Source organism: Rhinoderma darwinii, chromosome 10 (assembly GCF_050947455.1).
Source record: "Rhinoderma darwinii isolate aRhiDar2 chromosome 10, aRhiDar2.hap1, whole genome shotgun sequence".
Lineage (NCBI taxonomy): Eukaryota > Metazoa > Chordata > Amphibia > Anura > Rhinodermatidae > Rhinoderma > Rhinoderma darwinii.
Window position 1 is genome coordinate 33,442,499 of NC_134696.1, and position 26,542 is coordinate 33,469,040.

Below are 26,542 nucleotides of genomic sequence, written 5' to 3' on the forward strand. Positions count from 1 at the left end.
GGGTTCCCCTTCTATAGTGTTCATATGCCCTAATGGGGTATATGGAGAGGTTTGGTCATGGTAGGACTTCCCAGGGAATTTTGACAGGTGGAGGTTTTCAGGTCACTTCCCTGCAGCTACTGTAGATGCCTGTTCACATTTCAACTGCTGACCGAACAGTAAAAAGAAGTCTGATAAGTCGTAGAGTTAAAATAAAACCTTGTTTTTTTGCAGTTGATACCACGAGGGTTGCTTTGAGAGACACGGACGATAGCATTCCTGGGTCAGATTATATTAATGCCAATTACATCAAGGTAATGACATAACATGTTTGTCAAGTCCTATTCCTTATAATAATGTAATGGGGACCAAATAGATACTTGGGGGAAGGGGGGGATGTAGAAAAAAACGCATCTGTTAGCAGTGATAAATGGGAGAATACATGGAAGATGTGAAACGATTCACAGGGTTAAGAAACCAAAAATACACCACATATTAAAGGGGTTTCCAGGAAAAGAAAAAAAGGGTCTCGTTTTTTTTTGTTTGCCCCTCTTGTACATGGGTTGTCTGTTATTGCATATGATTTGTCCTGTTTAACTTTGCAATTCACTTGGACTATTGAAGGAGAACTCCATCCTGTCTATTGAAAATTCAATTGGAGTGAAGCCTACAGAGCATCAGCAGGGGAGCCCTGCAGATAATCTGGCAGCCGCTTATCTCCCTCCTCCCTGTGACAATAAGCTTTGATGCTCAGCTGAGTCAGGGGATAGTTTATTGCTTGTTGGGGGTGGTTGGAGATCAGTGTTTGGTAATTGTTCCTCTTGGTGTATTGTCTATTTATGACTTGCTACATATATTTATGATGCACAGCAGTTTTGTGTACTGCAATCCTTTCTAACTTGTTTGTATGTATATATCCATAGAGTACTCTGGATGAGGCACGTGGGAACCGGCTCTATAAAATGTATATAGCCACTCAGGGATGTCTGCAGAACACAGTGTGTGACTTCTGGTCCATGGTCTATCAGGAGAACACTCATGTTATTGTTATGACTACTAAAGAGATGGAGCGCTCAAGGGTAAGCTGTATGGGCCTGATACATAATGCCGGTCAATGCAGGGAATTTGGGGGATTTGTTTTCTTGTTCGTTCTTTTTTCCAATACCCTCCAGCTGTTCTCAAATATCCTCCCCAGTCACTTATAATCTTATTTTGAAAACTACCAAAACCTTTCATTTAACAGTCTTTACCCTCTATAAATGTCTGGACAACATTGGTTGAGGCTCTGATCACTTCACGTTTAGTTGTCCATTTATTGATATATTTCCAAGTGAAATAACAGGAACATCACAATGCAGAGTTTTAAGAAAATATGCTATTAAATGAGAAATACAATTATTTACTAAAACAGACCTGTCGGAGCTGACCGCTCCTCTATGCTACACCGCACAGTAGAGCTGACCGCTCCTCTATGCTACACCGCACAGGAGAGCCGACCGCTCCTCTATGCTACACCGCACAGGAGAGCCGACCGCTCCTCTATGCTACACCGCACAGGAGAGCCGACCGCTCCTCTATGCTACACCGCACAGGAGAGCCGACCGCTCCTCTATGCTACACCGCACAGGAGAGCCGACCGCTCCTCTATGCTACACCGCACAGGAGAGCCGACCGCTCCTCTATGCTACACCGCACAGGAGAGCCGACCGCTCCTCTATGCTACACCGCACAGGAGAGCCGACCGCTCCTCTATGCTACACCGCACAGGAGAGCCGACCGCTCCTCTATGCTACACCGCACAGGAGAGCCGACCGCTCCTCTATGCTACACCGCACAGGAGAGCCGACCGCTCCTCTATGCTACACCGCACAGGAGAGCCGACCGCTCCTCTATGCTACACCAAGGTTTTCCATTAAATAGCATGTCTTTTATAGTCGCCAGACACATGCACTGTCAGCCACAGACATCTGAAAGATGCCCTCAAGGAGCAGAAGTTCAGTAGGTTCTAATTGCACCCAACTGCTGGTCTGGAGAAAAGAGCCCCCTTCTTTCACCACCTCCTCTTCACAAGGTGATTTGAGTAAGCATTTGCCTCTTTGCTCTCTGTGAATAATCTATTTTCATGAGCACAACCTTACGATGCACCGGCAATTGAGTTAGCAATTTGGTGCGTTCTAATGTGCTAATTTGCTGTTTTGTGGCACAATTTTTTTCTGATTTAGATTTAATAAGTTTATAAACCTTACAAACTTCAGATCTCTATAGAATGAGCAGAGCACTAAACCATATTGACTGCGTTCAAACAATGTCTAAATGTGTTTCCGCTAAACGTTGTGTAACATTACAGAAAAAATGTTTTCGTTACTGGCCTGAAGAAAGCTGCTCTGATTATGGCTGCATCCAAGTTTTGCGCAAGGACTTTCATGAAGAAAAAGATTATATCCTGCGGGAGTTACAGATGTCACGCACAGACAGGGTGAGACTCTATAACTCTATTTCAGTATTAATGCTGCAGTGTCTAACTTTTATCTTTGAGTTCAATGTATAAACCGTATTCAGTAAGCTCCCCCTACTGGTGGCTGCAGGCAGGCAGAATATTCTCGTTTAACTGTCTCTGCAGTGGATTTGGAGCTCTGTATCAGAAGAACGTCTATGACTACTGCATAGATATATTCGCACATAATGTCAAACCCCTATGTAGGTTAAAAAAAAAAGGTGTTCAAGGGTGGACATTGACTTGAATTTTTTTTAGATTGTAGTCATTCTCACTACCCACAACTTTTTCTGGGGGAATTTGCTTTATTATGATGCTGTCCAGGTGTTCTGATTCCTGGTCTCTGAGGATCCAGAGATCTGGATGTGATGGCCCTTGTCGTAGCCCTGGCACATGTATACAAAAAAATTCCACTGCACGGGAAGCTTGGAATTTATAGAAACCAGCTACATGAAGCTCAGGAAACGAATGAATATACTGAAGATCCTTATACCTTTTTAAAATGTAGTTTTCAGTCAAAATCCATTAAAGAACATACACATGATGAATATCTTGGTACAGTGAAGCTCTATAATGTTATCTAGGCACAAGTAATCTTGAGGGAAACCTATACAAGTGTGCATGAAAGTCAGGCTTCACACTTCCAGGATTTAATTTGTTTAATTTGTATTTATTTTTTTTGCATTTTTTTCCTGAAATATTTGCACATAATGACTAGTTTTACAATGTGATGTGACACTTGCGTAGAGTTCAGCAGCTTTCTCTGTATCATGGGAAGTGACCGCTCTTCTGCAGCCGTGTTCACCCATTTGTAATTGATGAGAAGCGGACAAAGATGTGTTTATTATCCAGAGTACAGGCTGTCGGGCAGATCAGAGGGCTCCGAACCTGCTGCCGACGTTACATCTCACAGACATTTCTCCAATTACCGATGCTGAATAACGGAGACTTTGAGGGAGGGGTAGACCGTGTTGTAAAATATTATGGCTAACCATTGTGTAGCTAAATATATTCATCAATTGTGATCCAATATAACACGCATTCAGGAGGAATATACGAAGACTGGCTTTTAAAACATCTGTCTTTAAACTATCTTACGTTTGCAGGAAATGCACCAAATTTATTAAGAGGTGCACACCACTTAATATAATTGGTGCATGCTTGGTTGTACGGAAATGCAAATATATACCCTCTATGAGCAGGTGTAGATTTGCACCATAACGCATGGCTGTTTCTGGCGTAAGTTATGTTAAATCGGTCAGTCCGTTGGAGGCTCCGCCACTTCACTAAACCCCACCCCATTTTCTTGCCCTTTTGGAAAGTGGTGAAAGAAGTAAAATGTAGCAAATTAGTGCAATTATGGTGTGTGACAATGTGATACATTTTAATGCCAGAAAACTGGTGTAATCCTTTTAATATATTCCCCCCCCCCCTTACTGTCTCTCTTTAAAAGGAAAGCGAGCGAAGTAACACATGGTGCCTGTCATTTAATATAAGCGCACTCCACATGTTGGGGCCCTGATTGGCATCATGGAAGCCATTTACTGGGTTCAAATGCACGCAACGGTTCATCTTTAATATGAGTTCTTTGTAAAACTAGGGAATTTGAGGGTTTTGTTGGCCCGTTTCCATTTAAAGAGAAACTAACTCACTTGGGGTTTTTTCGGATGTTGACTTTGGTTAACGATCTTCTGTTTTCCCATGATGGGATCCAATCCTGTTTTTGACACTTAATGCAGCTCAGAATCAGATCTGTATACTTTGTGACAAAGTCCCACGAATGACATCACCTATATACAGGACAGAGGATAAATGCTAAATCCGTGATTACCGTACTAGAATGGGGGACCCCGTCTCCTTACAAGGACTGACGCTGTGAGGAGTTGCATGAAGCAATGATCAGGAATGCGTGCTCACGATCCGTACAACTCTGTAGGAAACAAAGAACCATCCAGGTGTGCCCTCTGGTCTTGGCATGTGGAGACGAGGTCAGGCCTTCACCAACCTGATCTGTTCAGTGAATAGGTGAAAAAAGTAATTTTCCCATGAAGAACAGTCAAGTATTGAACAACTGAGATATGTTTGTTCTTGCCAGCTCTGGTAAAAGGATTGACCTAGAAAGTGAACGTGTCGCTGTGACGAACCTTTTTGTAAATGAGGAAATCTACAAGAGGCAGTAATAAAGATAAACTTGTTCATTTGCAAACGGCTTCAGTAATTGTAGATGGGAGGGCAAAAAAGTGGCAGAAACAATATGTAAATTGAGCATGCTTGACTTTACTGAACCCACTCCACCAGTCGGAAGCACTGAGAGGGCTTACATGTAGGCACATACCCACCCCTGAGACTTGCGTGAACCCCTTCAAATAATTAATGCCAGGCACTGGTTCGCAGGAAATTTTAGTACTAACGCTCTATCTATTTCTAGGAGGAGCCTCCAAGGCAAATTTGGCACTATCAATATCTAAGCTGGCCAGACCATGGGGTTCCCAATGAGCCAGTGGGTGTTCTAAGTTTCCTAGAAGAAATTAATGCAGTACAACAAAGCATTCCCGACTCTGGACCTATAGTGGTGCACTGCAGGTACGGTCTTTATTAAGCGGCTCGGTGTCTCGTCATGTCATCGAGTACTAAACTTTTTAACTTTTTTTGCCCTTAGTGCTGGAATTGGGCGCACCGGTACGATCATAGTAATTGATATTCTAGTCGACATTATAAACAGACAAGGTAATTCTTCAAGTTTTAAATAAATATTCTCTTCTACCTTTTTTGTCATCACATAATTCAATCCTTAAATAGAATTTATATTTCTATTTCCTATTTAGGGTAATTACTTCAGAAAAGACAACAAGGGACATGTATTCCTGTACAGTGACTTATCAGTAGTTGGGCTGTGCAAGGTCTTGGCTGACCCAGCGGCACCTCTTAAAAGGGGTTATTGACTTCATAGGGGGGTCCCTGGTGGACCTTCCACGTCCTTACATTATATGGACTATTATTAATTTTAATTGCCGACACGTAATGGCCCATTTCCCCTGTATTGTGCGCTAATATGTAAGCAAATTCTGATCGCCAGGGTTTAAAGAAGTCGGCTTCCATACGTAAATGAGAACCCCCTTTAAATCATTGACATCATGGCGATCGCTTGATCAGTAATGTGATGGCCAGGACCAATAAAGGGCAGGTTCCTCTTTAATATTTATGTTCTTCTAGAATGATTTATATATTTTGTCATTTGACGTGTAAGGTTTATCATGTCCTCCATATACAGGTCTGGACTGTGACATTGACATCCCAAAAACTATTCAGATGGTGAGACAGCAGCGCTCAGGAATGGTGCAGACCGAGGCGCAGTATAAATTCATCTACATGGCTGTACAGAAATATATCGAGAGCAGGAAGAAATATCTGGAGGACGAGCAGGTCAGAGGATTTAATTTCCCCAAACTGCTGCGCAACTTGCAATAAAACCAAGTTTATTTGTGGAATAGATGGGAGTACATGTCCAGTAAACCTACGTCTTGACTTGGGCAATGGCCTGTAAACAGATCAGTAAATAAAATGAAGCTTTATGGTATAGGTTTTGATCGAACTGCACTATTTACTGGGAAAAACGGGTCTTCTTTTCTCTTTGAGGACCTGTCACCTACCCAAAAAACTGCAGTTGACATCTGTTAGATTGCAGGCGCCTCCCAGATTCTCATGCATTTAATTTTATTTCTTCCAACCCCCACCGTTCCTGAGATATCGGGGCCGTTGGTTCTGGTGTCCGATGTGCAAATGAGGCCTTCGACCATTGATAGTCTGTTACCCCTTTATCAAGTGACAGGTGTTACCCGCCCACTTCACAGTCCAAGGCCTCATCCTGCGATGCGACTGAGATGTCAGCTTCCATTTTTTTGGACAGGTGACCGGTTCTCTTTAAATAGAAAGTTAAACTTCTACTTATTGGAAATGCTTCTTCTATTTCTTCCATTTTGACATCTACAGTCATGATAGCTGGCAATGGCCGTAGTAATATGTGCTAATGGCGCAAATGGCTATTTTTTTTATTTTATTTTTTAATACTTTCTCAGATCAAACATAATATGGTCTCTTTACTATATACATAATGTAGTCTCTAATGGGTATTGCTCTCAATTGGATGTGCACAATTTCTCACTGTATGGAAATATCAGGTTATATTGTGGATCTGATATAGAATACTCCTCACTAATGGAGCAAAGATTGACTATCTCTGGTGGTGTGGCATAGTGCCACCTTGTGGACTACAATAAGGTATTCAAATGTGAGGAAAGTTGTGCTTGCATGCAGGAGTTAAAAGGTTAATATACATACCAGTCTAGCCAGTGTATAGAAGAGATCCAGGCTGAAAGTTTTTGTTTTTTTTTGTTCAAATATAAATTAGGTTAAAAAAAAAAACCCCGAATGAAAAATAGCACCAGGAGCATTACTACTGGGGGGTAGATGCTGTTTGACTCAACAGTCACAAAAAAATCCAAACCTGCTAGATTTTTTTAATTTATTTTGCTGTTGTGGCAACCTGCGGGTCGCAATGTGGTCACATTCACTTTCATTAACTGAAATGCAGGCAGAGCAACACCACGATCTTTAGTCGTGCGACCAAGGTCGCTGACGGAGCGCTGAGTGTAAGGGTATGTTCACACGAGGGCGTCCGTTACGGCTGAAATTACGGGGATGTTTCAGCCTGAAAACATCCCCGTAATTTCAGCCGTCACGGCATGTGCAGGCGCTTGAACGCCGCGTCCATTACGGCCGTAATTGGCACTGCTATTCATTGGAGTCAATGAATAACGGCTCCAATTACGGCCAAAAGTGACAGGTCACTTCTTTGACGCGGGCGTCTATTTACGCGCCGTCATTTGACAGCGGCGCGTAAATATACGCCTCGTGTGAACAGACAAACGTCTGCCCATTGCTTTCAATGGGCAGATGTTTGTCAGCGCTATTGAGGCGCTATTTTCGGGCGTAATTCGGGGCAAAAACGCCCGAATTACGTCCGTAAATAGGCCGTGTGAACATACCCTTAGGCAAATTTCCTAAAACTAGTACAGGTGACAGTGGATGGCAAAATATTGCAATCCCACTTAGTGCAAAATAATTAGGAAAGCCTGCATAAAATCTATGTATAGAAAGTTTTTGTTTGTAAATTTTTTTAATTTTTATTTTTTTACAGAGGGGCAGAACAAAAGATCGTGAATATAGCAACATTCATTATCCAATTGGGGAGAAGCTAAAACCCAAAGCGCCTTCAGCTGCAGCACCTAGCCAACCTAGGTAAGCATGGGCTGGGAAAGCATGTGCAGAGCCGTTAAGAGGGGACCAATACTCTATTAATGCTCCGCTCGTCGGCACATATTTGCATCTAAATAGAGACAACAGTCCACACCTCTGTCCACGAGATCACTGCATGGGGCCTGGTTTATAATTGCACATATATAAAAGTGTCAGCGGCTTTAGTGATCGGTTACAGGATTAGACTCTGAACTTTATATCCTAGAAACAGCGCCACTCTTATCCATGGGCTGAGTCTAGTATTGCAGCTCAGCCCTATTTACTTGAATGCCGCTTATCTGTAGTTCCAGACACAGCCCGTATGCAAGATTTTTGCTGCTTCTGTAAAAATAATAAATAAAATAACCTATTTTTTTTTTTTTTTTTTTTAATGAAGCATTCGTTTCTAAATATGTGGAACTACTTTAAGGGTAGAGTTTTATGTAGAGGAATGCATAGAACAGCAAGAAATAGGTATTGATGAAATGTCATCGGAAAAAAGCCAGAGAAGAGAAATATGAATTCTCAGCTCGCTGGTGACGCACTTCCCGTAAATATGTGAAGTTATATAATTAAAGGGATTGTCGTCTTGTATATCCTATTGGGGAATGCTGATGTAGCAGAGAGGGCGCTCCAACTAATCACCCTCTATTTACGAATAGTGCAGACCATGTCTGGTTTGGCCATAGAAGTCCATTGAGAGTCCCATTTGATTTTATTGGGTACCTTGTAATGCTTTATTTTACCGGTTTGTCTGGAGGATCCACAATAGGAGCTATGGTTCTCCATTTGTTGTAAAACTAGAGCTGCCTAATTCAATTACTACTTTTGGAAGGTTTGGATACAGGTTCTAATTTTTTGTCTCTCGTGCCTTACACTTTATAAACTTGTGCTAATATAATTATTTACATGTTTGCAGAATCAGCGATGATTCCACCTGTGTCTATGAGAATCTGAACATTAGAAGCGCCGACAAATCAAGTACTAGTAATGCCGCCAGATAATCCATGGTGTTTCCAGATGTACTGATACTGAATGAGTAAGAACCTCTTCCCCCATAAGTTCATGTGAATATTGGAAAATGTTGTGGCTTTATTACACGGATCCATTTACCATCATCAAAAGTATAATTCAGTAAAAGCACAAAAAGTGCTTTTGTTGAAGTGTTACACACGAATATCCCACATTCATGTTTTGCGGAGCAATTTTAAATTACTGTAGTTATTTCCACCACTAGATGGTGCTTTAGCATATCTTAAAGAGGCTCTGTCACCAGATTTTGCAACCCCTATCTGCTATTGCAGCAGATCGTCGCTGCAATGTAGATTACAGTAACGTTTTTATTTTTTAAAAACGAGCATTTTTGGCCAAGTTATGACCATTTTTGTATTTATGCAAATGAGGCTTGCAAAAGTACAACTGGGCGTGTTTAAAAGTAAAAGTACAACTGGGCGTGTATTATGTGCGTACATCGGGGCGTTTTTACTACTTTTACTAGCTGGGCGTTCTGACGAGAAGTATCATCCACTTCTCTTCAGAACGCCCAGCTTCTGGCAGATCAGGCTGTGACGTCACTTCCCCAGGTCCTGCATCGTATCGGCACCAGAGGCTACAGTTGATTCTGCAGCAGCATCAGCGTTTGCAGGTAAGTAGCTACATCGACTTACCTGCAAACGCTGATGCTGCTGCAGAATCAACTGTAGCCTCTGGTGCCGATGTGTCCTCGCTCGTCTGACACGATGCAGGACCTGGGGAAGTGACGTCACAGCGTGATCTGGCAGAAGCTGGGCGTTCTGTAGAGAAGTGGATGATACTTCTCGTCAGAACGCCCAGCTAGTAAAAGTAGTAAAAACGCCCCGATGTACGCACATAATACACGCCCACTTGGACTTTTACTTTTAAACACACCCACTTGGACTTTTGCAAGCCTCATTTGCATAACTACAAAAATGGTCATAACTTGGCCAAAAATGCTCGTTTTTTAAAAATAAAAACGTTACTGTAATCTACTTTGCAGCGCCGATCTGCTGCAATAGCAGATAGGGGTTGCAAAATCTGGTGACAGAGCCTCTGTAAGTTTCTTAACAGCACACCATGTGGTTAGGCACGGAATTACAAGACCAATGTGTTGATGGTTTTAGGCCTCATTCACATGGCCGTGCCTGTATCGGAGCACGGCGGTAAAACGCAAAATATAGGACATGTCCTATCTTTTGCAGTGTACTACCCGGACACCCTGTAAATAAACTGGAAGGTGTCCGTGGACAATAGAAGTGAATGGTTCCGTAATTGCGGTCTGCATTTACGGACAATATTTACGGTCGTGGGCATGGGGTTTTATAGTGTATGTGCATCTTTCTCTTCTATCTTCGGACATGCCAAAAGATGGCTTTGGTGAGGTCTAGTGTTGGAACTCACAGCAATACATAGGTCAAAGTGGGTTCGGTGCTCTTTTGAGCTTTCTTTCTTTGGCGCTTAGGAATTTCTGAGCAAAGCTGTTGGGCTCTTTACTGTGCGTATCCGTGAAGTTCTCATTGCATGTTGCGAGATCCCCCACTAATGTCTCAATGACCTGTCAGAATATAGAAGAGTGCACGTACCCTTTTTAACCTTCACATTTATTGAATAGTTCCTTTTATTAAATGATTTATGCAAAGTGACAATCTTAAACTGTAAAATGACGTCTTATGTCCTTTCTGAAGTTAACGAGACACTGGTTGTTCTGTCAGGTCCCCTATAAAGGGGGTTCCAGAATTAGTGCAAATGATGTTCATGGCCTGTGTCTCTCATATTGCAAATCATCACCATTCAAGTGAATAGGGCTGGCTGCAATACCAGACACAACCCTTTCTCTACTTATTTACATCATGAACAAGATTGGCGCTCTTTTTAGAAAAAAAAGTAGCCTTTTTTCGTTGTCTAATATTAGGCAAACTCCTTTGAGCAAGTTGGAGGTACACCCTTGTGAAACCTGGCAAAGGTCAATCTTAAATTTTATAGGGGGCATATCATTTATTTTAAACTTAATTTAAGCACCACTTGAATTTTTTTAATTGTTTTTTTCATCGGCCTCTTAAGGAATGCCCTTATCTGCATGGACCATCTAAATTTATGCTCTATGACTTCTCTTGCAGGACAGCACTTTGTCTCCATTTCCCTGGCCTGGCTGTATGGAGTTGCCCCCAGTTCTGCAGCTTACCCCTGCTAGCCCCTGTGCCAGCTCCAGACGGAGGTACACAAGTGTAAGAGAGACGTGAGCTTGGTGCACTTGTGAGGGAGAGCACATCCACAGTAACTTATTATGAAAGGACAATCCTTTTTTTTTTTTTCTTTTTTTGCCTCAGTGTTTTGGCAAAGTATTTATTTAAGTGCCTAAGAAAAGTCTTTTATAGATATTTTTATTTGTCAATTCTTTTGTTTTACTCTGTTTTTGTAAAAATGTGTAATAAAAATGTTGGACCTTTAAAACAAAATGACCCTGATTGTCTCCTACCAAAAGAGTGTGCGAGAATCCCAGTACTCTAGAACTGGAACTGCCTGTTACATCCTTGTCAGTTTCTGGATTATCAGGCAGTAAAAGTATCTTCTCTTACTGATAATCCGGAATGTTAATGGGGTTGTCTTGTCGAGACATTTCGGTCTTTATGCCCTGTTGGGACAAATGGACATCATTGAGGGTGGTCCACGGCTGGGGCCCCCTCTGAGCCATAACGGAAAACCACTGTGTAAGAACTGCTCCCATTCTGGTCGACTAGAGCTGAATGGCTGCCATGTAATACTGTAGGGTAAATGTCATGCCAGAGATGGCCTCTCTCTAGGCATAATGGACTGCTCGCTGGGAGATGGACCTTCGGCGATCAGCTGCGGCTTCAACAGAAAAGGGGTTGTTTCTGATAAGACCCGTCCCCTTTCAAAATTTTACATCCAATCCACCATTCCCATCTTCCCCCTCACAACTCCGTAATCTGAAAATCTTAGAGGTTCTCCTGTCCGGATTCTCCAAACATGACACTGCTAGTAATTGGACTAAGTGGAGTCTTGATTGAATGGAGCAGAACAAGAGAACCCCCCCCCCTCCCCTCAAGATCCTCAGGAAATGGAAATTATGGGTTCAAGATTAATATTGGGTATATTGTTGTTGGGGTGATCCTCAAACAAGTGACACTTTTTTTTTTTTTTTTTTTTTTTTTCCATTAATGACATCTGTAATCCACTTGCAGGATATAGGGGAATTAATTATTATTGAAGGATGTGGATTAGGGGTGTACATAGGTGAGGAATCCCCAAAGCAAAGATTAAAATAAGCCCCCTTTCTAGTCCTGCCCTATCTGGAACAGAAGGGCATGCTTTTTTGCCCCCCCCATCTCTTTTCCATGATCTGTGGGTTGTTTCCCTTGCACCCTTGTTTGCTAACGTTGTAGGGCCTGTGGGGAGGCGATTGCACCCCATTAAAACAAGGAATGTAGCCAACCTTGGTTGACCCCCCCCCCCCTCTCTTCAGAGGCCCCATAGCAGCCGCATGAGCTGCCTCTTCTGTACATACACCCTTGATGTGCATCAACTAAGGTATAAAAACTCTACAAACTATTTAGAAATTCAGAAGAAATATTTTATTAAACAGTTTTCTTGGAAAAAAATACATAGTAGTAAACAAAATACTGAGAAACCATGATCCTAGCAGAATAATTAATAACGGAGTTGTATTCATAGTGTTCTTTGTTGTACCCCTCCCCCATTGTACAGTATGTGGGATATATTCAGACAGATGCTAAGGCCTCCGTTTCTTACAATTTGCTTTAAAACGTGAACATTTCTACATTTCATTGAGCCAGAGCATAAAAATACAGATGTTATAAAATAATAAATAACACACAGAAGGCCAATTTAAAACTCATCAGTGCAAGTCAGCCAAAAACCTACTGTATAGCGGCCAATAAACCATTCGGTTTTCAATTCAGTGCTACTTAAACGATTGAGCGGAAATGTCTGCTTACTTTAGTCACCCCCGTTCTGTCCGTATTGGTAATTGGTTAAATGCTTACTGGTCTGTTTGTTACTGCGTTACATATTGATTAAGTTAAAGGGGCAGTACACCATAATGCCATGGTGGCCCAGATGCTGAAAATGGAACCGGGAGCAATATATATGCCCTGTGGCTGCACTATAAGAATATCTTATGAGACATGAAAGAAAAACTTAATGTGACTCTCTCCTTCTAAACTACTGATTGTCTAGAGATGTGGACTGCATAGAGAGATGTTATGTCTTTGATCCCTTACCCTTTGGATTCCCCCATGGAATCCAAGAGTTTTTGTCTTGAAGACTTTGGAGGTTTCCTTTCGTCATGGAGCAGCTTGTACAGTACAGTAATTTCCTTCGTACATAGAAAGAGAATATATGTGATCTGACATCCTGATTACATAGTAATCAGGGGATTGTAAAAAGAGGACAACCCCTTTAAATGAGTGTCAGGACTTCTAGCGATCAGCTGTAATCTGCGGGGCATTCTGGCAGCAAGTGTTTAATTTCCCTGCAGCTCCACCGCAGGGGAAATGAAGCATTACATGGTGCCCATTGATATCAATAGGCTGTTTAATCCACAGAAGGCCCGGGTCCTCCAGACTAAGACTCTTCTATTTAACCACTTACAATGACTAATTTAGGTCTATAATACTTTGAATAGCCAGTTCCTGTTTTACCCTTGAACGTTTTAGCCTCTTAGAGCTGTGACCTCTAGTTTAAAACCAGATATTCCTCACGTCTGTTCCTTAATGTGCTTGATCGCAGTAAATGCTTGTTTACAGGTCCATTATTTCTGATTCAGCATCGCAGTGGAACCTGGCATTTTAGAAGCATAAAAATCCAATTCCCGTCTTTTAATGATTTCTTTCTACTCAACCGGTTATATGGTTGTTTGTAGCAAATAAAATCCAACACGTCCCTTAATGCTCTATACCCATTTTAGACCAGGATTCTTTATTTCCTAAATACATCGTAATCCAAATTCCGGCAATGGCATCTGGGAAATTTAGTTTTACGGGATTAGTGTGAGGATATGGATGGTAGAAAATGGCAAAGGCTAAGTAGTATTACTGAATGCTTATAAAAGGTTATTGACATGCAGTATAATTCTAATCCTTAATAGTGCTCGCCAACAGATTGATTGCAGTTTTTACAATACGTATCAAAATAAAGTAAGATCCCGGTAAATAACCCAAGTCCCGAGTCAGAGCAAGCGTTTCCGTAGTCTTTCATGGAGATTGTGCGTATATGAAATACAACAGTGGTAGTTATCCAGAATCTCCCAACATCTGTGGGACTCCCAGCAAATTTATTGGCCTTAAACTGGCTTAATGCCCATTTTAGCCCTTTAAAGGCTATGTACACTTTTTGAAAGTGTTTTTTTGTTTTTTTTTGTTTTTAAATAATTGTATTTGGTGCAATTTTCGAAATATTTTTTATTTAAAATTATTTTTACTTTTTGAGATTCGGCTGTATGTAGCGCTGAAACCTGTATCGGTCAGGTCAGTGGCACTGAAGGGTTCAGTGACGGCGAAGACACACAGGACTCGCTGACACTGAACCCGTCTGTGCTACTGACGACCTGACGGATTCAGGTCTCGGCGCACGTTACACCAGATATAAAGCAGCTGTATTTAAAAAAAAAAAAAAAATTTTAAACAAAGTATTTCTAAAGTTGCACCAAACACGCTGATGCACATTTTGGTTAAAAAAAAAAAAAAATTTCAACGGTGTACATGGGCTTTAATGGTGGGCTTCATATGCCAAATTTGAAACGGTTTGAATACTTTTTGCCCAACATCAAGTAACTTATCTTGGTCCTTGGAGGCATTCTGCGCAGGTAACAGCGGTACTTTAATAGAGCTGATCTCCTCGCTGTGTATTCCACGTGGAGTTATGGCTGTATCGGTGTAGGACCAGGTACTGTGTTTTCGCCGTGAGTGTACAACCCACATCACAAATTTCAATTATCAGTGTTTAATGGCCAACTGCTTCAGAATACAAAAAGTTAGTAAATTAATACCTATGGAGCTCCGAAGTTTGATCTGCACGATTGATGGAGAACATATTATTCTAGTCTTGTAGTTTTAGAACAATTTGCTTATTAAAAATGGTAGAAACTTCTGTATACAATGGATTTGGTAAAAAACAAAAAAGCCCGCCATTTGATTTCTAAACACTGATAAAGCCCCGTTGCATGTGGCATGGCCTGGGCCTCGTGTTGCCTTCCAATAATACTGCATTTTCTGAGATGGCATCTGAAGGCACAACCCAACATTTTTCACACTTGTGCATCTCCCTTTTAACACCCCAGGGTCACATGTAGTGCATATTGCCCATGCTAGGTCTTCCTATGAAGTGCTACCCGTGTATCTACCCCATAAGGAGATCACATTTACGTCATGATGTCTTCTGTTTGTTCTTAACTTGGTTGAATAAAGACATGAACAAAGTGCATTTAACTCTTGCAGGACGCATGTACTGTAAGCCGCAACTACAGAAGACACGCAAGTCACAGTGATTATTATTCACACCCATATCAGTCTTTACATGAGCGTAGTCCTCCTAGCGTCCCTCTCATACGCCATGTGTTACGAGGATAGATGAGAACGGCAGCTTGGTGGGTGTGGGTTCAGAGGTGCAACGTAGGTTTCCCGTCTTCAGGATACACTGAACTGGCCATAGAAGGATGCAGAACAAGATGATCACCATGGAAGCAATTAGTAAAAGTCTTTTCCAGTCACTGCACCCACAGCAAAATCTATATAATCCAGTCCGTGGTCTTGGCACTGTTGGTTCCTCTTTTTTAGTCAACCCAATGTCAACGCAAATGCACATGTCTGATTGGCTGGGATCGGACTGAGGGTCCTGTTTATAACAAAGCTTTGTGCCCTCAATCCAAACTGTCTCTTCATGTTGTAAATGGGTAGGAAGGTTAGACAGTAGGTCTCTGCTTGTTTGTAGTCCCGGGACACCCTCTTGTGGGATTTGTGTGGGTTGCCTGCAGAAAGGGCACAGGATCTGGTCGTGTTGGCTTTCCGGTGGTAGTGAGGCAACTAATCTTGCGACGCACTCCAGGCAGAAGGTGTGTGAACACTGCAAAACCTTTGGAGTCTTGAATATATTGTCATAGGTGGTGAAACAGATGGAACACTCCGGTATATTCTCCACGTTATCCTCTGGCTCCATCTGCGTATGCCAGACTTCTGGAACTGCACCCATAGTTGGACCTGTTAAGACAAAAAGGACCATGTAAAATGTAATTGACTGTGCGCTGTCACCATTTTTTAACTGCTTAAAAATAGTAAATTAATTCTTACAAAACATTTATAACATTTCACTATATATAAAAAAAAAAGTGTGGAACTATTTTAATAGATGTTACCCCAGTTTCTTCAGTATCTCTGTTGGTCTGCTATATCTGTATCCCAATACACAAAATATTTCTGGAGGTTACCAAAAATCAAAAAAAGACCGATTAAAATTGACGGGATAAGAATTGATGGGGGTTCCTTTGCCTAGAAGCGCCACTGTTGTCCATGGGATGTGTCTTGTATTGTAGCTCAGACCTGAATGGGAAAATGAGCTGCATTACCAGACACAGACCATGAACAAGAGTGGCGCTGTTTCTGAAAAAATAAATTAAAAAAAGCACTTTTTATAGTTTTATCTACAACCCTTTTTAATTACAGCTACATTACTCACCCAGGTAAAATATAAGGGATACAATTGGCAGTCTAGATTGTCCTACCGTTTTCTGTCGCCGTTTTTATCGTGAGATGATTGCGGCAGTGATACTGCGGCTCCTTGCTGATCAGTCTGCTTCATAAACCATGGCTGTTTGAGCTTTAAATGGGGCTGGCTTCCTCTTATAGATTTTTAGAAAGTGTATAACCTGATGTAGTGAAGTGTTACGTCCTACCCCTCGCACCGTTCACACCCAGAAGTCCAAATATAGAAGTGCTAGACTGCAATGTCATGATTACTAGTGATACCACATCCAGGTATTTTCCCAGCAAATGATTTCCTTCAACTTGGAATCATCCCCTTATTTTGTAATCTCAATAAAAAGTATCTCCGGCTGAGTGTAATCTACTGTTCCGGCTCACGTGGTTTTGTCGATATGTGACAAACTTGTTTTAATAAAGCGCCCCTGTTAGCTGTACTCTAAGGCTATGATCGCACTTTGGTCGTTTTCAACAAGTGTTGCCCAATGGACCCCACTGACTTACAATGAGATCCGTTGGGGTTTCATCTTGGTGTCCATCGTTTAAGGAAAGAATAACGCTGCAATATTCCTCCCGTCAGATTTGATGACATTTGCAACTCTTGTTCTCTTTTCTGTGTCTATTATCTGGCGTAAAGTCTATATTCTTTGTTTCTGTTACCAGAGAGCAGTGCATTGTGGGATCTCCGATAAGTGACACAGGTAAGTCATATGTCTGATAGAGTGGAGCAGAGTGAGACGTTTCTATGTGTGACGTGCGGTCACGACTAATTTGTGCAATTTTCTCGAGCAAAAATAGTGTAATATTGTGTTCATTTGTTGTAGTGTGTGTGTGTGTGTGTGTGTGTGTGTGTGTGTGTGTATATAGTATATCGTATATCTTCTCCTCTTACAACCACAGTAATTATAATGTGCTATTTATGTGAGCAGCAAAATAAACGGAGTCTCCTCCTGGGAAATGCAGCGTTCTCGGAGTTAGCCGAGTTTATCACTTCTAATCTGATTTGATTTTGGCTGGTACCTGGAGGTCAGATCCGAATTGCCAGGATGAAAGGTATGCAAAATAATGCTGGCTTCTAGAATATATAAAGTTATTACCCAGTACTGTAACTCTGTAGGGCAATAACCAGCGGGTGGGTGCAGTAAATGGCCCCTTCACTCAGGTGCCTATTCAAGATTTGTGTATTACTAAAAATGAATCCAGTCAGTGTTACGAGTCTTTTTTTAAGGGGGAGCCAAGCACATGAGCCGGGACGACCAAATGACTAACGGAGCTCTGCTATATCTCTAATAAACTACTTACATTGTGCACAACACATGCCGTGTGTATTATGCGCATGGGGAGCAACAATTTATTAGTGGAGTGGTACCTAATGTTGTGGAATACCCATAGTCGTGACTATAACCCGTATTACTATGTTGCAATGGATAATAGCATTTACCAAAAATTGTCCTTCCCTGTCTATTCAACAAGAGTGCTGTTACCAAATACTGGGAACCCATGACCCGGCCTATGCAAAAACATGGGGATTGATATTACAGGAGCATGCTGCAGGTTAGTCACAGTCACGGCCAATGTCAGTACTGCTTGGCATCACACGATGATCTCGGCACGTTGCATTGGCATGTAACACTGGCATAACAAGTGTGTGGTGAATGTTCCTCAGGATGACATTGTTGACCTATTAATGTGGTGAGTTTCTTACATAAGCATGAATTGGATTCCTGGGTGAAGTCACGTGGAGGAGCGTCCCTGTGTCAGCGCAGTCATGTGATCGCAGGCCTTAGCTGCACATTTTTGTGTCTATGCTCAGCATCTCTCATCACAAGCAGCAGGGGGAGAGGAACAGACAGTGACCTCATCTGCTGACAAAGGGGTATTCATGTCCCTGGGGAGAAACAATGGATGCTCTTGTTCCTTGCTTCATTGCATTGAACGAAGTCCTGTGGGGCACGCACACACTGATACCCACAACCCGCTCTTTTTGGCCTTTTGGTGTCTCAAAAATCTCAGTCGGAAATGATCTTGGAACAGAGGTGTAATTATATGTGGTGCAGAGGTTGTGGTCGCACTGGGTCCTTGAGCCTAAGGGTGCCCTAACGGTCTATTTGCCCCATATGATGAGATCCATACTATAACTTACACATGAGAGGTGGTGGGGGGTGGGGGGGGGGGGCCTGTGACAGTTTTTGCATTAGGGCCCAGGAGCTTCAAGTTAAGCCTCAGTCTTAATGTTAACTGGTCTAGATCTCCAGCCTTTGGTGTTCCAACTCTCCTGTTGTCAATATAAGGCCAGTATCACACAGTCCTGACGCAGTTTTGGGCTCAGTTTCTTAAACCAAAGCCAGAAGTGGATCCAAAAAGAGCGAAAATACGGATCCATTTCCTTTTTGTGTCCACTCCTGTGTTTGACTAAAAGAAAAAAAACTGAGCCAAAAACTGCATCCTGGCCTTAAAGGGCTATGACAGAATTTTGGGAAAGGGAATTTCCAATAAAAAATGTTTTTCTAGAAATAAGCACAAATACCTGGCTCTTAGAACTGCGGTTGTCTAATGTAAGTGGTACTAGCCATACTGTGGTGATGGTGTTTTTCTGATGGTTCAAGAATACAATCGTAGTGCATATATATTACTTCATTATTAGTGAATTTAATTTTTGCAATGCCACAGTCTGGCCAGCAGAGGGCGGTTATGTCACAGGTGTTTGGCCTCACGCTTCCTCCAGAATTGTAGTGATGGAAGACTTCCTTAGGATATATATATTCACACGGCTTATTTTCAGACGTATTTCGCAGCCTTTAGCGCTTGTATTAGGCTATGTACACACGCAAACTCAAACGTCTGCAAATACAGAGCTGTTTTCAAGGGAAAACCGCTCCTGATTTTCAGACGTTCTTTAAGCCACTCGCGATTTTCGTGGCGTTTTTTACGGCTGTATTTGGAGCTTTTTTTCTATAGAGTCAATGAAAAACTGCACCAAAAACGTCCCAAGATGTGACCTGCACTTCTTTTTCGTGGCTGTTTTTTGTAAAACTGCAGCGTAAAAAAAACTGCCCAACAGAACAGAACACCGTTTTTCCCATTGAAATCAATGGGCAGATGTTTGGAGGCATTCTGCTTCCGATTTTTCGGGAGTTTACGGCCTGAAAAACGGCCAAATATAAGTCGAGTGAATATACCCTAAGGGTATGTTCACACGCACTGTTTTCAGACATCTGGACGTTTTACGCCTTAAATTACGCCTGAAAAAACTGCTCCATTACGCCTACAAACATCTGCCCATTGCTTTCAAAGGGTTTTACGGTGTTCTGTTCCCACAAGGTGGAATTTTACGCGTTGCTATCAATATACTGCGTATAAAAAGACGCCCGCGAAAAAGTGCATGTCAATTCTTGGGACGTTTTTGGAGCTGTTTTTCATTGACTCCATTGAAAAACATCTCCACTAGCGTCCGTAAAATACGCTGCGAAAAACGCGAGTAGTTACAAAAACGTCTGAATATCAGGAGCTGTGTTCGCCTGAAAACAGCTCCGTATTTTTAGACGTTTTTGGTCACTGCGTGTGAACATACCCTTACGCTCTGAAGTACACTTGAAATATGCCTGCAAAGAGCTTCCCATTGATTTCAATAGGGAACACACTGTGTAGTTCATATGAGGCGTATTTTTACGCTGCTGAATAACGCCTCGTAAAGTGATGTCACTACATTTTACAAGCTGATTTTCCATTGACACTACAAAATAATGCTTAGAAAATATACCTCAAAATACGTTTAAAAAACGGTTGCAAAAAAATAAATAAAAAAATGCTTTAAAAAATGTACTCCAAAAACGCCTGGGTTCAGAGGCTGTTTTCTCTTGAAATCAGCCTCATATTTTTCTGCGTCAAACATGCTGTGTGAACATACCCATAAGGGATACAGGCTGGCTTTTCCAGTAATAGTTATAGTTTATAGACCCTACAAGGAACAAAACATTACAATTTTGGAAGGTGTCCCTTATCTTTATTTATTTCAGTTACTTATATAGCGCCAACATATTACGCAGCGCTGTACAGAGGTCCTCTTTTACTGTCCCCATTGGGGCTCACAATCTAAATTCCCTATTGGTATGTTTTGGGGGTGTGGGAGGAAACCGGAGTACCCGGAGGATACCAATGCAAACACGGGGGAAACATACAAACTCCATGCAGATGATGTCCTTGACCCCAGCGCTGCGCAGAAACCGCGCTAACCACTGAGCCACCGTGCTGCCCTATAGGGCACTTTAGGGCACAACAAATATTTACAAGCCTCCTGGTATTGGGTGAATACAACCCAGCGCATGAAATACGCCGCTAAATTATAATGTGAATTATCTAATGATTTCATATATTATCAGAGCTGGATGTGAACATTGATCAGATGGCATTTAATAGACGGATGGGAGTTCTTTAAATAGATCATATGCAAAATAAAAAAAATTATTCTGTAAATCCGGCGATATCCGGTCTATAGTTTGGTCTGACTGGGCGGGATAGGCAGGTGTGTGTATATATATATATATATATATGTGTGTGTGTGTAACCGGCTGATGGGATAATTTATAGGTTTATATTTAGAAACCATTAAATTGATTTTGTTTTCGGAAGAATACGATTATAAACCTGCTGGATGCTGGAACATTTCTGGTCTAAACTGGTTCTGAAATATTCATTCCCCAGTTCCAGTAGCTAGTAGGATGTGTACGTTTGTCAACTTTCCTCTTTATTGGAGGCTATGGTTAAAGTGAAGGCTGATTATAGGGTTAACTTTGCGTTAAGACACCATTAAGCCTCAGCAAATGGGGCAATGACCGTAGAAAATAATTTTAAAGAAGTTCTCGGCCTAAAATGTAAGAATTGTACAAAAATTGCATTGATCTAGACCAGGTTGGATTAAGTACTGATACTGGTCTCCTCATACATGTCATTTAGACCTTATTCAATCGGGCGTATTTCACGTTCGTGTGCTGTCGTTTTTTTTCTCGGACAGCACACGGACCTTTGAAATTTAATGGGGCTATTCAGACATGGTGTTTTTCACGCAGCTTGTGTCTGTTGCGTGAAACTCACTGCATGTCCTACTTTGGTGCATTTTTGCACACGCACACATTGAAGTCAATGGGTGTGTGAAAATTACGGACAGCGCGCAGACGTCTTCCGTGTGCGGTTTGTGATTCACGCACCAGTTGCTAAAGAAATGCAGAGGAAAAAAAAAAAATGCGCACCCACACTGGCATCAAAAACTGATGCCACACGGAACACACACTGATGCCACACGGGACTGCAACGCACGGAAAAACGCTGCATTTTTTACGTGCGCAAAATGGACACGCTCGTGGGAATCTAGCCTTAGACTGTAAGCTCTAACGGGCGGGGACCCAATTATCTCAGTCCGATCAAGAGGAATGGCACAATCTTTTTACCGATTGGTAGTGGTCACAGGGCACAGGCCCCACTGATGACCTCTTCTGCCATGTCAGAAAATGACACGCTGGAGATGTGATACTAGTTGCCAGTGAACTGTAGTCTGACAACCCTACGAGACTGGTTGTTAGGCAGTGTATCTCTAGCAACCAGTTTGTCTCAAAAGACTTGTTTAGTTTAAAAACTGTATAGACGCGGATCTGATAGTGGAGAAGGGGGAAAGCAGCTGGGCAGCAGTAATACCATGCCAGTTCCCCATCTCCACCGCCATTATTAATCAGATTTTTGTACTAATGTAACATCCTAGTAATAATAAAAAAAACAGTAATCCATATTCACAAGCACTGCATTAATTTATTAAAATTCAAATTAAATCGCTCGTGGTAACCCCCCCCCCCAAATAAGGAAAAATGATAATCGCTCCTTTGACTATACATACAATCCTGCATTGGCTACTTGACGTTCCTTCTCCATATCTTCTGCTGTGATTATGCAGTTATTATAGACGCTGTGTATCAGAGACGCTACGTGACCAGTTCAGCCTGGCGTTGCCCCACTCCTGTAGCCCCAGCCCAGTCAGCACAAGCCTGGCGCAACGCTTCATTCACTCCTTACAATATTGTAAATGACTGTTGAGGTATCGTTATCTGCTTGTGTAATACATAAGCAGCAAAAGCACAAGTGTGCGCTAATACGAGGCCACCCGCTAGCCGTCTGTGTGGCCATTTAGTGGTTTTGTGGGTTTTTAAAAATTTTTTGCATTCGTTGCATCGCATGGGTTGCCCCTTATTGTTCATGCAGATTAAGTAGCGAGGAGCCTAGCTAGAGAAATGTCACTTCATTATAACCATCAGACCGTCACTGATGGAACCTCGATGGAATATCCTAGCAATATTTTATAGGGTCAGAGCAAATGCAAGAGCAAGTTTAATAGAAAGATAACGTACTACATGCGCTCAGTAATTTAAAGGCAGTCTAAGTAGATCTGAACTTGCCATTTACCTTATTTCAGCGCACCACTTTTTATTATAAAACCTATAATAGCACATCCTAATATAACAATGACTTGTGTCAAATGACAAACTCAGCTCTGCTACATCTGTATAGTCCTAGACAACTCCCTTTAAGGGTACGCAATATGTACATTTAACTAGCGTATTCCAGTTTACTATAAAACCTATTATCTTTATGTTGCATATTAAATATCGGCTTAAGGCCTGTTTTGGGCTACTTGGTCTTGCACAACTTAATGGTGAGCTCAGCGCTGCAAATCTAATATAAGAAGCTGTCCATCTTAAGGCTTCGTTCACATCTGCGTTAGGCTCTGTTAGGAGCCTTCGTCGCAAATCCGGTCCAATATGCTGGACAAAAGAGAGCAGCATGCTGCGCCATTTTGTCCGGTAAAACGACGGACCCCATGGCAGAAACCCGACAGAACCCAATTAAGTCAATGCGTTCCATCAGGCACCAATGGTGTTTGTCATGCAATGGATCTGGAGCTTCCAGTGTTTTTATTGTTCTGCTCCTATATCGGAGTAGAGCAACGTAAATACTGACCGCAGATGTGAACAAAGCCTAACCGTATCCAGCACATTCCTAGAGAACCAAAACAAGATGGATTTTATGAGCATCCCGTCTATATTTATACACGTTACCACACCTCAGATAAAACTTCACACACCCCAAAAATAAAACACCCTTTACATGCACTGCGCACAACCGGATCAGCGGAGCGCAAGCACGGGGCGTGTGCTGCCGAATACAAAGAATAATTCACAAATATCGCCTAGAAAAACACGTAGACCTATGAGTAACTAGTGGACGAATGACTGAGATACAAAGATCTGCATCTTATTCATTGTACGCCGTCATCTCTGCACCAACCGCTCTCCTGTCATTCTGTAAACATGACCCAAACAGTCAATCATGACATCATCATAATCCATTTACTTCAATGCCGATACCAGGGACGTATGCGGATTCCACCAAGCAATACTCCTACATCAATGATTTGTCCCATAGAAGATCGCAAGCCAAAACCAGGAGAACTCGAGACTTTTTTTCCAACTTTTGAACCAGTTTAAATAATATGGTAAGGAACTGCATGACTAGCAATTCCCTAATACACTATCTCAGAATCGCTTACTAGTGTCGGCACACATTATAACCCCTAACTGCATAGCAATGACAGGCTGCAGGTAAATAGCGGAATTGTCTAAAAGGAGCAATTCTGATAACGACATATTAGGGAATTGTTACTTAAGCAATTGTCTAGTCTTTCTTATAAGGTCCATCATTGCCAGACGTGGAGCTTCGCTGTAAATACATTGCATGAGGTCTGGGTTTCAAAACGGACCAAGGGAAACATCTGTAGTTTATGAAGTTTGTAAAAAGACAATTAAGAATATCAATCCCAGTTATTTCATAAAATGAGACCTAAAAATACTAAACTCTGTGATTAAATAGAAATAAATGATTCAAGAAACAAACTATAAAATATATATTAAAAGTAGATGCGCTGCATTATATATATATATACACACAAATATTCTGTATTAATACATTACAGCATTAAAAAAAACAAATGAACTAATGTAAAGGAGGCACAAATTATATATTTCACTAGTTACAGATGTAGCAGAGCTGAATTGATTTACCTCACTAGGCTGGCTTGTGCATCCAAGCAGCTTTGTAAGTTTATTTGCGGCTCCACGTAGAACACAGATATGATGATTTGTGCCTAATGACAAGTTCAGCTCTGCTATTTGTCAAACTTTTTTTTTTTCTCCTTTTTAACTTACCAGAAGTTTTTCCCAGGTCTTGTAGTAATTTATATTCCTGGATAGCTGCACAGCCAGGCTGGAGGGACTTGCTGTGGGTCCTGACTTTACACTCCCAGTTCTTGCCAGTCAGCAGTGTGCAGGTTGTACTGTACTAACTTCTCCTCCACCGCCAGGTGCTTATGTAGCCTCATTGAGGAGCGAGGTGAGTCAGGGAGGGAGTTCCTTTCATACCGATCACACACGATGGATTTCTAAGAAGCAGAACTTGCTGCCTATTGGATGAGCCGCTGTTTGTGTTCTTCTGTATGTTAATGACTTTCCATGTAGCTCTTAAGAAACAGCCTGAATATTGATGACAGTTCTTCATGTCCGAGGTGTAAGCTCTATTGGGAGGTTGACGTATTTGCATCTCTAAAAAGCCGAACAGAAACGAAGCGGCTGAGCGGTCACACGAGCTCTTCTGCCGTTTCGTTTTAGCGATTGGTGGGGGTCTCGGTGATCGGACCCCACCAATCAAAACTTCTGACGTCATTATGACATGTCAGAAGTTTGTTGAACGTTTAGTTACCCTTTACAGGTGGTCATGGTGGGGCTTTAAGTCATTGTTGTCACCACATCAGACAAGATTCTCGGTCATCAATATGCGGATTGTGTGACTTGACCGGGTTATAACAACATTTTCCAGGAGGTCTAGAACAATCATTGCAAAACATTTCAGTTTTAGGGACAATGTCTAGAGAGATCCTATGACCAAGTTTCCTTACTATAAACCATGGTATACAATGAGGATCAGACTATACCTCCTCCACCGTCCTGGGTCCAAAGCTTGTTTGCCCTCTCCCATCACCTGTCAGAGATCGGAGCACCATGTCCACTGGGCCAGTCCCTCCTTAAAGGGGTTTTCCGGTTTAAGTAAATTAATGTGTTTGTTTTTTTGTATAATTAAAAGTTGTACAATTTTCTAATATACTTTTTGTATTAATTCCTCACAGTTTTCAAGATCTCTGCTTGTTGTTGTTCAGTAGGAGCCATCATTGTGTACTTCCAGTGGATAAAATCCTGTCCATGGTCATGTGATGTACACACAGGTGCTGGGGATCGTTAGAAGACGCAGCTCTGATACACATACTGTAATTGTAACGAGCCGTGCACCTGTGTGTCCATCACATGACCACGGACAGAATTTTATCCACTGGATGTAAACAATGAATGTCCCTACTGAATAACAACAAGCAGAGATCTTGAAAACAGTGAGGAATTAAAGAAAATATATTAAAAAAATTGTATGACTTTAAATTACAAAAAAAATAACATTCACTTTCTGAAACAAGGACAACCCCTTTTAATTTTGAATCCTGTAGTAATTGTGGATAGCAGAGGTCCTGGGTAGATGGAGTAGATTTGCGCTATCATTTAGGCCAGTTTTCTAGCGCAAATGATAGGAAATTTTTGGGGGCACTGTGGCCCTGCCCCTCCCGCGAAGCCCGATTCTTCCACTAAGCTCCGCCCATTTTAAAAACTTGCTGGAGGTAGTAAAAAAACAGCAAAGTCCGAAAATTTTAGTGCAAAAAACAAGTTTCTATGCAAATTCTGACTTTTCTATGCCAGAAAACGGTCACAGGTTTTCATAAATTCCCCCGTTGTTTACAAGGTTTAGAGTTCTGGAAAATGTCCCCCAGCTGTTTCCCTTCATCTCCACCATAGAATTGATCTGTTTTCTCTGATAATCCAGTCCTTCCACATTCTACTGGTGGAATTTATTATTGACTAACTTCTACCCTGTTCTACTGAACTTT

At 41.7% G+C, this 26,542-nt stretch overlaps 2 protein-coding genes across 2 annotated transcripts in view; one reads left to right on the plus strand and one right to left on the minus strand.

Moving 5' to 3' along the window:
• LOC142661957 (tyrosine-protein phosphatase non-receptor type 11-like) overlaps window positions 1-11,221 on the plus strand; it is a 90,307-nt gene extending 79,086 nt beyond the window's left edge. Inside the window, exons 8-16 of the mRNA XM_075839726.1 lie at window positions 214-293; window positions 903-1,058; window positions 2,327-2,455; window positions 4,902-5,056; window positions 5,133-5,200; window positions 5,745-5,896; window positions 7,671-7,771; window positions 8,688-8,807; window positions 10,903-11,221. Coding sequence (XP_075695841.1) covers window positions 214-293; window positions 903-1,058; window positions 2,327-2,455; window positions 4,902-5,056; window positions 5,133-5,200; window positions 5,745-5,896; window positions 7,671-7,771; window positions 8,688-8,772 — 926 coding nt within the window. The 3' untranslated portion in view covers window positions 8,773-8,807; window positions 10,903-11,221. The remainder of the gene's footprint in view (window positions 1-213; window positions 294-902; window positions 1,059-2,326; window positions 2,456-4,901; window positions 5,057-5,132; window positions 5,201-5,744; window positions 5,897-7,670; window positions 7,772-8,687; window positions 8,808-10,902) is intronic.
• A 4,075-nt stretch (window positions 11,222-15,296) lies between these two features.
• RNF223 (ring finger protein 223) lies at window positions 15,297-16,018 on the minus strand. The gene has a single exon (XM_075840972.1). It carries the CDS (start codon window positions 16,010-16,012, stop codon window positions 15,368-15,370), a length of 645 nt encoding a protein of 214 aa, XP_075697087.1. The 5' UTR covers window positions 16,013-16,018; the 3' UTR covers window positions 15,297-15,367.
• Between the last annotated feature and the right edge of the window lie 10,524 nt (window positions 16,019-26,542).